This window comes from Pinus tabuliformis, chromosome 7, assembly GCF_031772625.1.
Source record: "Pinus tabuliformis cultivar Carrire ecotype Pingquan chromosome 7, CPIR1, whole genome shotgun sequence".
NCBI classification, from domain to species: domain Eukaryota; kingdom Viridiplantae; phylum Streptophyta; class Pinopsida; order Pinales; family Pinaceae; genus Pinus; species Pinus tabuliformis.
Window position 1 is genome coordinate 52393223 of NC_142293.1, and position 11799 is coordinate 52405021.

The window sequence follows — 11799 nt, forward strand, 5'->3', positions numbered from 1 at the left end:
AAAATTAAAATGGGGTTTTAATAATAATAATAAAAGGAGGGAGGTCTAAGAAGGGTTAGGATTGACATGAGTGGATAAAAAATGGATGGTAAACTTCCAAGATTGGCTTAACCGAAACCTAGTTTCCTTTTTGAAAATGACTCTTTATGTTGTTCTCATGTTCTCATTCCACAACTCATCTTATGTTGTTGGTTCTTAGTTGTTCCTTTCCTTGTCAAACCATGAAATATTAAACTTCAATTAGGTTTGCACTTTGATCTCACCTTGTTTATTGTTCTTATGTTCTCATTCGACACCTCATCTTATGTTGTTGGTTCTTAGTTGTTCCTTTCCTTGTCAAGCCATGAAATATTAAACTTCAATTGGGTTTGCACTTTGATCTTAAACTTCAATCGGGTTTGCATTTTGATCTCACCTTGTTTGTTAATGTTGTCTCGAATGTTAAACTTCAATTGGGTTTGCACTTTATTTGTAAATGTTGTCTATGTAGTATTGTTTTGTTTTGTGTTTTTTCCATTTACCCTTCCCTTGAACATTCTTATAAATAAATTTTCAACACCTTTTTATATGTTGGGCACCTTTCATCTTCTCCACCTAACTTTACAAATTGTTTTCTACACCAAAAATTCCATGTTTTCTTACTTATTTTCAACTTATCTATACACATGTGCCCATTCCATACCTAGTTGTCTTGTGTTCACATATTGTAGGAAGAATGTTTTCTAATGTTCACATATTGTAGGAAGAATGTTTTCTAAGGAAGTGCATGTATGCATTCCCAAATTTAACTTACATATAAAATTTGGCCCAAAATATTTATAATGAATTGATTATTATTTTATATATTTAAAAAACTAGAAGTGTAAAAATTTACACAATAATACAAAATTATAAAATGTAAAAATATAATATTATACTTAATTTTCATATTGAAAATGATTATACCATCACTCCAAACTATCTTAACTTTAGCTTTCCTTCTTATGTAAATGTTTCATTTCACCAATAAAGGAGGGAGGAGGGGGCTCCTATTGCCCACATACATAATTATCAATTTAATAAAGGAAGGGACTCCTATTTCCCACATACATAATTATCAATTTAATAGAGGGGACTGCCATTGCCCACATATATAATTATCAATTTATATAAACTATAAATATATGTAAATTATAAAATAAGAAGTGCAAAGTGAACAAATGCATCATTTTCTCATATTTGGTTTATTAAAATTATAATTAATTTAGAAATCCTCACTTTGAAATCCTAAATGTATTAGGAAAAGGAAAGCTGCATTGCATTTTTTTTTTGGGCTTATTAAGAATTTTTTTTGGTTTAATAAGAAATTAGTAATGTATATCATTGTATATTAGAAAAATAAAAAATAAAAATAAAAAATAAAAAATCTAAGTTTATTATAAAAAGAAAAATATCATTATTTCATTAAAAGAACTTATTAAAAAAACTAGTTATTCAAATATGGTATATTACAATGGTAAAATATAAACTTAAAAAAAATGCTTACCAATTTTATAACATTTGATTTGATTTAAAAATTATCTATTTTTTTAATTTAATTGTAAATTTTTTCTTCATATTTTTCATTTTTGGTTAATTTGACCCAGAAAAAAATTAACCAAAAAAAATTAAATTTACGTAACATAACCAATTAAACAAATATAAAAAAAAAATAAAACCATGGAAACTAGCATTCCAAAATCCTTTTAAACATTTCCTACCTATTTCCTTAACTTGTATCTCCTTGATGCATTCTTTTCCAAATACCATTATAACCTTCCGTAAAGCATATTTTCTAAGTCCCATTAACCTTCCATATGGACAAAGCTTCCTATATAAAGAGAGCAAATCCACGCTTTCGTTTTTCCCAAACCACTCCTGAGACTAATTTAACACTAAATTAACCGAACTTTCATAAAATACTAAAAAAAAATATTATATCACTGTAAAAATATATAAATACTAAATATTGGCTAACTATTTTAACATTAAATTAACAAAACTTTCCTGAAATATTGAAAAAATATATATTATATCACAACAAAAATATATGAATACTAAATATTGGCAAAGACTCAAAAATATACAAATACTAAATATGGGCAAACTTGTTAATTAAAGCCGTTAATAAAATAATACTATATAAGATGATACCAACCACGTATATTGTATGCCCATAACTTAAAATTGATTAAAAAACTTGTTAAAATAGCATTTTAAAAATTTAGGAACTTGCGGGTTGGAGTTGGGTTTTCGATTCGCCAACTCCCTGACATCCCATTGCTGAAGGATCAGGATCAATCATTCACTTTGAAAATAGTAGCATATTTAATTAAATTATACCAAGATTAGAAAATAGTAGCATATTTAATTAAATTATACCCAGATTAGGTGGAGTAATCGATTAACATTTCCATAGACATACATGGGCATATCCCGAGGTCCAGTGGCAAAATGGTTTTAAATAGTTTATCGTGTGGATCTTTAATAAAGTAAAGTGATTGATAACAATTAAATAAACTTCATATTTCATTTTAGAACCTTATATTTTTATTTTGGCAAAGTGATTTATAATAGTTAAATTTTATTTTAGAACCTTAAATTTTTACTTTGGCCATGGATCTTCTGATATGGTTTTTTATTTTATAAAATATATTAAATTTGAATTTTATATATTGAATCGTAGTTAAAATTTAACAAAGAATACCCCACGGTTTCAAAACCTCACCCGGTGTACAAGGTTTAACCCATATACCCATACAAAACGCTCATGGTTTTCATGATGCTCTCTTGCTTGCCTGACATGGTAGTTCCTTGAAATGATGAGTCCTTAGAGTTCATCAGAACAATGGCAGAGGAACACCCAAATAAAGACTCTGTTCAGTAGTACAGCAATAATTAAACCAATAACAGAGTTTCATCAAATCAGAACACTATTATCATTATTCAGGCGTTATTATAACTACTTCCCTGTAATTTTAACAGTGGCAAGCAGATGTTCCTTATGTCCATTAAATCTGTGAATAATTTCAAAATCATATTGCAGGTCTTCTAAATGATTAAGTTCCAGAATGCAAAGCCCTCTCATGCTAGACGTTCTGTAAATTAGAAGAGAAATCCGGAACCAACGGAAAAGAATAACAGTATCCACATCTATATCTAATTTGAAACCAAATAGACCTGACAAATAACAGATCCAAGGTCTGAGAATTGCAAAATCAAAAATTGCATACATGAAATTTTGAACAAAACTGAGTCTGAGTCTACAATGAATTTTTCCATGTACAATTTCTATTATCCTAAACGAATTTCATGTCATCGTTCTTTGAAAACGCAGGACGATCAGAAACTTAAGACATGTAGACCTGTACACTTGCATTCTTGGCCGAGTTACAAAGTGGGCATTTTTCTAGCCTGCCCTCACAATCCTTGCAGAGGCAGAGATGTCTGCAGGGAAGCAAAAGAATGCACGACATATTGGTTCTGCAAACTCTGCAAGTTCTCTGTTCCTTGAGCTCTCTGTTTTCCCTGAGGGTCCTGGAATGGGCATCCTCTGTATCCACGCCATCGTGACAGCATGACTGCGCATCTTCTGCCTCGCTGTCGCCACGCCCTTCCCTCATGCTCTGTTCCCTGGTTTGAGCCAAGACCTGTTCAAGATTGGTTTTCAATGTATTTGCAATGGTCTCGTTGTTCTTCGCCACGTTCTGCCAAATCTGGTTCTCCACACTCAACTGTTTGACGCGCTCTTCCAATTCCAGATTCCTCCTGTTCAGTTTGTCCAGTTCGGCTTCCTTTACCTTGAGCCTTCTCAGGATCCCTTCTTCAACTGTGGCAACCAGGGCTCTGGAATGTCTCTGCCGCTTCTCTTCCAGTGCTATTCGAACCTTTTCATTCTGTAATCGACAATAACACATGAATAAATCAAAATAAACCAAAAAATTGCATCCTGATGCAGCAAAATTTCATAACAAAGAAATCTGTAAAGCAATAACAATAAAGAATAAAATGGGAAATTTGATTAGATTTTGAATTTAAGAAAAGATTTCCCAAGACCAGTTACAGAAACATAAAATTTTACAAGGTGGAAGAGAATTATTACATGCATGTTGATGAGTTGATCAATCTCCTCGAGTTGCTGTTGCATCTGGCCTGTCAAATCATCCCCCAAGAGAGATAACAGAGTCGAAGAAGAAGAGGCAGAGGCATTTGCATTTGCATTCCGGGCACTTGTGGAAGTGGAAGTTTGATTCAATCTGCTACTATCATCATATGATAGTTGCAGACCTGTGGAAACGAAACCCATAGACTGGGGAGGCAGAGACACAGGAAGAGGAGTTGTTGCTGTTGTTATATTTATATTGTTATTCTTCTGCTGAAACTCTGGCATGTTCATGCTCATGCTCATGTTCATGCCCATGCCCATATTCATATTCATGTTCATGTTGTTCATATTCATTAACGTGAGATGTTGTGAAATCTGCTGCCTCTGTTGTTGTGTTAATAAGATTTCATCTTCCCTTGGCCTCTTTCGGGAACCAGAGATATTGCAGGTAAGTTCGCTTTCTGGGTCGCTGAAAACTGTACCGTTCAGGACCTGTTGCTGCCCGAAATTCAATCCTGCCACTGAATCAAATCACACCCCAAATCATCAGATATCTATGACTGAATCCAAAACATTAAAGAATTGATCAGAAATAGAAAGGGAAACTTTCTTACCAGAATTGTAGACAGGAAAAAGATTAGCAGCCGCGTTCATGTTGGGCTGAAACTGAAACGCTTCTGCTACTGAAATGGGTATCCCTGATCCAGGGGCCACGTAGTTTCTGTTGTTATCTCTCACAACAGGAGGACTCGCTCTCGCCCTACAGAACAGAGAAAAATCACACAAGAGCTCTTTAGTTTTATTTAATCTCTTTACACCATGAATGAATGATGCCCAAACTTCAATCCAGAAAAAAAACTTAGAAAGACACCCATCGTTCATTCTAACCTGTTACGAGCGTCTGGTATGAATACATTAGAAGGATGCTGTGCTTGAACTGCCATTCCTTCAAACAAATAATTCAATTCACCGTGTTCTCTGTGGAAACTGTATGAAATCCCTAACAGCAAATTTTGTTAAGGGCCGAGGGCTTATATATAGACACCGGAGAAAAGACAGAATATAATGGCTTGAAGAAGCGTTCGCCAAGGCAGGAGGAGGAGGAGGAGATGGGCAGTTGGAAGGACGAAGCGTTTGGTAGGAATTGCAAATGCGTTGCTTAAATCAAGTGATTTAGATAATGGCGAGCATATACACATAATATATATATACAGATATATATTTATATCGTCAAATCAAATCAATCAGGCAGTTGGTGTGGTGTGTGTGAATGTGTATATCAATCAACCATCAATATTTTTCGAGTAGAACAATCCAAACTGCTAAAGGACGGGAAATTTGCGCCACAATTGTAGCGATTTCGTTGCTTCTGACCAAACTCTACGTGTATAAAGAAAGTGTGAGCGACTTAACTTCTTAATTAAGGTGGCGAATGGAGAGGACGACCATCCAGAAATAAAATAATAAATTTATTAAAAAATAAAATAAAAATTCTCGACACACACAATCCCTCTTTCCCCCTCTGCCCTTAACATCATGCGCGTGATACACGCAATCTGCCAAAGTGGGTGCGTTTTTATCTGAATTTACAGCGTATAATTAAGTGTCTTATTGTCAGCGCCGTCCTATTCATGTGGCTTATCTTGGAGTTACCAATTTTGGCGGACTCGCTACTCGCCACATGGCCCTCACTGCACTCTCGCCAAATTCTCCATTCCCCTTTCCTCCAACGGCCGGCAGTTAATAAGTAAACCCACCCTATACTTCTCTTTACGCTATGGTTATCTCCGATAATAACTTCCCATTTAACTTCTTTTTTACCTTCTTTTTACCCCCCAACGATTTATCCTCCACACCTTTCAACGCTCGTCGGCCTTTCCCATCTTCGGCCCCTCCAAACTTTACATGGTTCTTGTTGTTGTTTTTTTATTAATTAATTAATAAATAAGGAAACGAATTATTCGGCACTTTTATTTATGATTTTTTTGGTTAAACCTGCCCCCAATTTATGCACGGATATTCGTACCAAACTACTCGATCATGCTTAAAAGACCTTTGCCAAGAATAATTAATATACATATATATTTTTAATATTTCCAACCACATTACAACCGTTACTCTTATAATTCCACTAATAAGTGGATGAACCCAACATTTAATTGCATGTTATAGCATTATATGTTAGGATATGTACCCTTCTCAATGACCACTAATTTCTAGTAATAAAGGTTATCGTTTTGAATGTAAACATGGTTTCGTGCTCTAATAACAAAGTGGACAAAATCACTACACACTTCTCCATGTTGATTTTTGTCAATGAATGATATCACAATAGGGTTAACTATCCCTTGAATCTAGTGCCTATGAAAGCTAATTATTATAGAATGTGGACAAAATCACCCAACACGCCTTTTATGGTCAATTCTCATCCAAAACACTGTTACAATGGTTGATGACATGGCCAATCTGCTTTTGAATCTCTTGCTTAATCATGATAGTCAATATTCAAGCTAACTACTCAAAATTATCATTTGAATTTCTCCCTGGGTGATAATAGTCAATATTCAATCTAGCCACAACAAATACACTTTTAAATTACTTGTCGTAGATGGCACTATTCATGATATAGCGAATTATTATTCCAATGTCTTCTTTGGCTCCCGAAGTGATAGTCAATAGCTCCAACAAATATATCTCTTAAAGTCAATGCTCATGAATTATAATGACCAGTAACAAGACTTGAAACCCCAAAGGATAAGGTGAATACATCCCAAAACCCCGAAGGATAGGGTGAAGACATCCTTACCAAGAGAGGTGTTATATCCTTTATCTAAGATGGCTCACTATTGTCTTTTTCATTTATAAGAATCTTCTGTCTATATCTAGCCTGCTAACTAGGGCCTAGACCTAGAAATAAATGTTTTTTTCATTTAACATGGGTAATAGTGGAAAGTTAATATCAAAACTAGTTACTAGGTAAAGTGGACAAAATCATCATTCATGTGTCTTAAAAGTAGACAAAATCAACACAGATGTGTCTTAACTAGTATTTGATAATAAAGTTTGTATAAGAGTAACACATGTCATAATTGAAATTTGAAAGTAGTGTATTAATTGCTTTTTTAAGTGAACTGTTCAACAAATTAAAAATTGTTGAACAAGTTTATGGTCCATAGCTATTCATTCCATAATGAATTACTTGTTCCAATATCATCTTTCATTATATTCATGTTAATAAAAGTGGTTGAACAAAATTTATGAATAATAATTATTTACAATAAAATAAATGATTTCTTTTAATATCATTTTTGGTTATTTTTATGTCAATTTTTTGGTTACATTGTATGAACATAATGTAAATTGTTCTATTAATTCATTGGTATTTCTTTTGTGTGTGAGAATTTTGGCAATTTTGATACCATGTATAAGCCCTATATTAAAGTGTAGATAGTAAATTTGATAACACGCCCACTTTCCATTAATTATAGTCATAGTCTATTTGTTCTACGTTTTGGAGGGTTTTATGGCATCTTTTCTAGTTTAATTTGTCTAGAATCTGGTAGGGATTTCTTGGAATCGCAAGTTTGAGTTGTAAACTCTCCATAGTCCAAGTGCCCTAAGGATTTTTCACGGTGTTGAATCCATATATGTAAAGAAACCCCCATTTTAAACAACAAGATTTGGCCAAAAAAATTCGTTGGATTCTAGCAAAAAATCCAAAACATAGCATGTTTAGACAATGCCCAAATTAATTTATTTATGCTTTTTATACCCAAAGTGTAAAATAATTCATTGACAACTCCAATGAAATGCAAATTAAAATTAGCAATTAATGTATTAGTAGTAAGTATCTAAATTTTCAATGGTTGTGACATAGAAATTCAAACCCTAAGGCATTAATTGTATAGTTATAATTTATCCCTGCATAGCTAAAAAGTATTAAACATGTTATGATATAAAAGTTTAATTAATACATTTGATGGAAATTATAGAAATCTTTTTTAATTGTGATCAAAATATTCTTACCTTATTTATGGTAGTTTAAGTTAACAACTTTGCCATGACTTTTGGTAGGTTTTTAATGGCATCCAAGTCTAATAGAAAGTGAAAAAATAAGTGGTTGAATGTTCCTAAGTTGTCTTTGGTGTCATAATCTTAATAGTTTCAAGTTTTCCAATGCATGTGAGTTGTTTGACTTAGAATGGATATTTTTGGAGTATAGAATAAATGATGATAGTTTGATTTGTCTTGACATCATATTTTCTCCTTCTCTAGACTAAATCTATTGTTCACACAACAAGAAATATGATTTTTCCTATAGAATTGTGTTAATACACTATTTTGTATTTTTATTTATGATTATCTTAGGGTTTTTGTAAGTTCTATAATGTCGTAACTTTGTAATTAATATTAAATTTAATCATTTTTATGTGTTACTTTTCCTAAATGATTTGATGTTAGATTAGGTGTAGCTACGTGGTTTAGGTAATATGCCTATTGTGAACATATGATCATGTGATTTTTTGAAACTTGTTGGTTACCAAATTTTAGCATAGAGAAATTTTAATTAATACTGAAACTTGTAGGTGTTAAATAACTTTGTCAATTCCAAGAAGGCCACCACTTGCTATAGAATAATACCTCAAGTTGAATAATCAATGGGATGCGAGGTGAATGATTTTAAATATTTGGGAAAAAAACAAAGTCTAATATAATATTTTAGAAAATATGCACAAATTTATGGCTAATGTACAAGTAAGATGTCATGAATGGTGAATCAAATACAATATACACTACCATGGCAAGTATGGTAAGGTCCATTATTATTTGAATTCCTTGATTTTGGGCAATTTGTCTAGATTAGCCTAATATATATCAATAAAGAATATTACAATTAAGAATTAGTTCATTAGAAAGATGGAGGCATCCCAAGACACTCACAAGTAAGGAGAGGTCAAATTTACATACCAATGGCTGAGAATTAATGTTTTAGGAAGATCTAGTAAAAGTTATAACAAGGTTGGAAAAGAAAAATGATGTGGTCAAGTATAGGGTTGAGAGGACAATTAACATGACAACTAACATTTCATCAATAGTAGAGGAAATTAGATATAGTTAAGTAAAACTAAGTTTATAATTTCAATCTTTCAATTACATTATTTACTATACTTTTCATGGATAATTTCTTGCTTTATTATTTTGAAAATAACACATAATATCAAATTTATTATCTTATATAAAATTTAATATAATTTGAATGGTGTTAACCCTTTAAAAACATATTTTTCTTTTAAAAAAATCATTATAAAAATCAAAATTAAAATAAATTTATAAAAATATATATTTCACGATGAAATTTTTTATTTCAATTCAAAATAAATTAAATTTATATAAATAATCTATATATTTATTTACACTTATAAAATCAAAATAAATAAGAAAAATATATATATATAAAATAAAAATTATATTACCTATTTTTTTCCGCAGGTAAAACTATATTATATGTTATCCTGTTTTAATTTTTCGAGACATTTCTTAACAAATTGTGCATCAATGATACAGTGAAATACTTATTAACATATTAAAAACTATAATAATAAAAAAATAAAAACTACATTACCTATTATCCTGTTTTCGTTTTTCGAGACATTTCTTAAGAAATTGTGCATCGCTGTAAAATGAATTCAGCCCTCAAACTTCTTATCTAAGAAGAAATAGTCAACTAACCTAATTTGGAAATTTGAACCAAATCTTAAAAACGCAACACAAATAGAAAGCTATATATATATAGCATTTTCCTTTTTTTCGGTTGGATATCATAGTCATAAATGAAACCCCTAAATAAATAAATAAATAAATTTGAACCTTGTCATCAATTAAGACACGAAGCCGGAGTTGTGGTCTTTTCGAGTTTGGCCACAAGTGTGGACATAATATGTTTTTATTTGATATAAAAGTGGGGATCACACACACTTCTAGACCCTTTTCTAACACATCGTAGAAAATGAACCCACTTAGCAATTAAGGCACGGAGACGGGTTTGTCTCTTACACTTGGGTCACAAGTTATTAGCACTACTTTTACTTTTAATTTTAATTTTAATTTTAGTGATTGCCTTCTAAGGTTATATTCCCTCAACTCTCTTAGGAGAAAAATAGACCCTACATCCAAAATTATTTAGTAGGCTATGATTGTGCCACCCACCAACATAAACCATTTCAATTCAAATATTTTATTTTATTTTATTTTATTTATCCAACTTTGATCTTGAGGTTCAATAATGCATAGAGTAATTCCACAAAAAAGAAATTCAAGTACCATTCACAACTTAATCTAACCTAACATTTACATTAACATAATAAAAGTTTTTACCAAATAAAATCAAAGGGTGCACGGAACTATATTACATGTTTTCCAAAGAAATTAAATGATTGAACGGTTTACCTCTCAGTAACAAGCAAGTCCCGAAAAACCAAACCCCTCGCAATCCTCTAGCCTTTCTATACACACAACAATATTTAGGCCACCTTTTTACCAAAAATCTCCAATTATTGATTTGACATACCATCTCCTTTAACGTCCACTCTACGTCTTTTATGTCGTCCCAAGTTTTTTCTATACATCCACCCGTGTGGACAAAAAAGAGGACGGTTCATCCAATTTGTTGTAACGTTGCAAAATTTATGAGTGTATTTATATATTATAATATTATTATTATTATTTAATTTTAAGATCTATCGCTAAATCAGAAATTAAATTGGTGTATGAAATTTAAATATATAAATAAAATTTAAATATATTTATAAATAATTTAATAATTGGAAAAATAGGCAAATCTTTATAAAACTGCTTCTGCTTGGCTAAGAGCTCGTCTTCCTCGGACGTAAGGAAACAGGTTAACGGCCCAAGACCCAGAGGCATCTGGCAGGAGTGAAAGCCTGCTCCCTTACGGACCACCAGCGGTTATTTCAGGTGGCGTGGTTTTCCTTGATAACAGTGATGAGTCAAACCGACATTCGCGGATAGCAGCCAGAGATGGCTGTCCTCACTGTTGGTTTGACACCTGAGTTTGATAGGTTTTGCCACCTTCGAAAAAAAAAAAAAAAACTCTTGTCTCTATGAACTAGAAAATCACACACTTCACATCAACTTTTGATTAATTATAAATTTATATTTTAAATTAAAAGAAAATCACATACTTCAAATTAACTTTCGATTAAATTATACTATTAAAATAAATTTATTTTTTAAATTAAATTTTGTTAACCATACATTTGTACATCTAATTATTATAATAAATACCATATAATAATATTGTAATACTCTAATATATAATATTATTATATAACTAAAATGTGGTGGAAAATTACAATATACTATATAATTTAGTATATGTATAGTTCTCTACGGTTAAGAAAATATTTTATTATTATATATTATATTATATTTATCGCATCAATAAAAAGAGGTGCATTTTACATTATTTATATTTCATATTTTTTATTGTTAAGAAAATATTTTATTATACATATTACATTATATTCATCGTATTAATTAAAAATTGGTGTTTTTTACATTTTAATATGAATGAGATGTGTGATGTGATATATATAAGAGTGGTGTAAAATAGATAATGTAAAAAAATATATGTTTTTTACAATTAAATAAAATAT

General features: G+C 31.2%; 1 protein-coding gene across 1 annotated transcript; it reads right to left on the bottom strand.

Annotated features, from left to right (window-relative positions):
- Positions 1–3193: 3193 nt before the first annotated feature.
- LOC149245171 (uncharacterized) lies at positions 3194–5310 on the bottom strand. Its single transcript, XM_089457685.1, has 4 exons — positions 5012–5310; positions 4738–4883; positions 4121–4644; positions 3194–3914 (listed from the first exon to the last, which is right to left on the bottom strand). Exons 1-4 carry the CDS (start codon positions 5065–5067, stop codon positions 3369–3371), a joined length of 1272 nt encoding a protein of 423 aa, XP_089313811.1. The 5' UTR covers positions 5068–5310; the 3' UTR covers positions 3194–3368.
- Between the last annotated feature and the right edge of the window lie 6489 nt (positions 5311–11799).

Excerpts from the sequence above, each read along its gene's own strand:
- LOC149245171 (XM_089457685.1), bottom strand. The coding sequence starts at position 5,067 with ATGGCAGTTCAAGCACAGCATCCTTCTAATGTATTCATACCAGACGCT. Across the intron at positions 4,645-4,737 it reads TTTTCCTGTCTACAATTCTG|TGGCAGGATTGAATTTCGGG; the intron begins GTAAGAAAGTTT and ends GATTTGATTCAG. Across the intron at positions 3,915-4,120 it reads ATCAACTCATCAACATGCAT|AATGAAAAGGTTCGAATAGC; the intron begins GTAATAATTCTC and ends TGTCGATTACAG.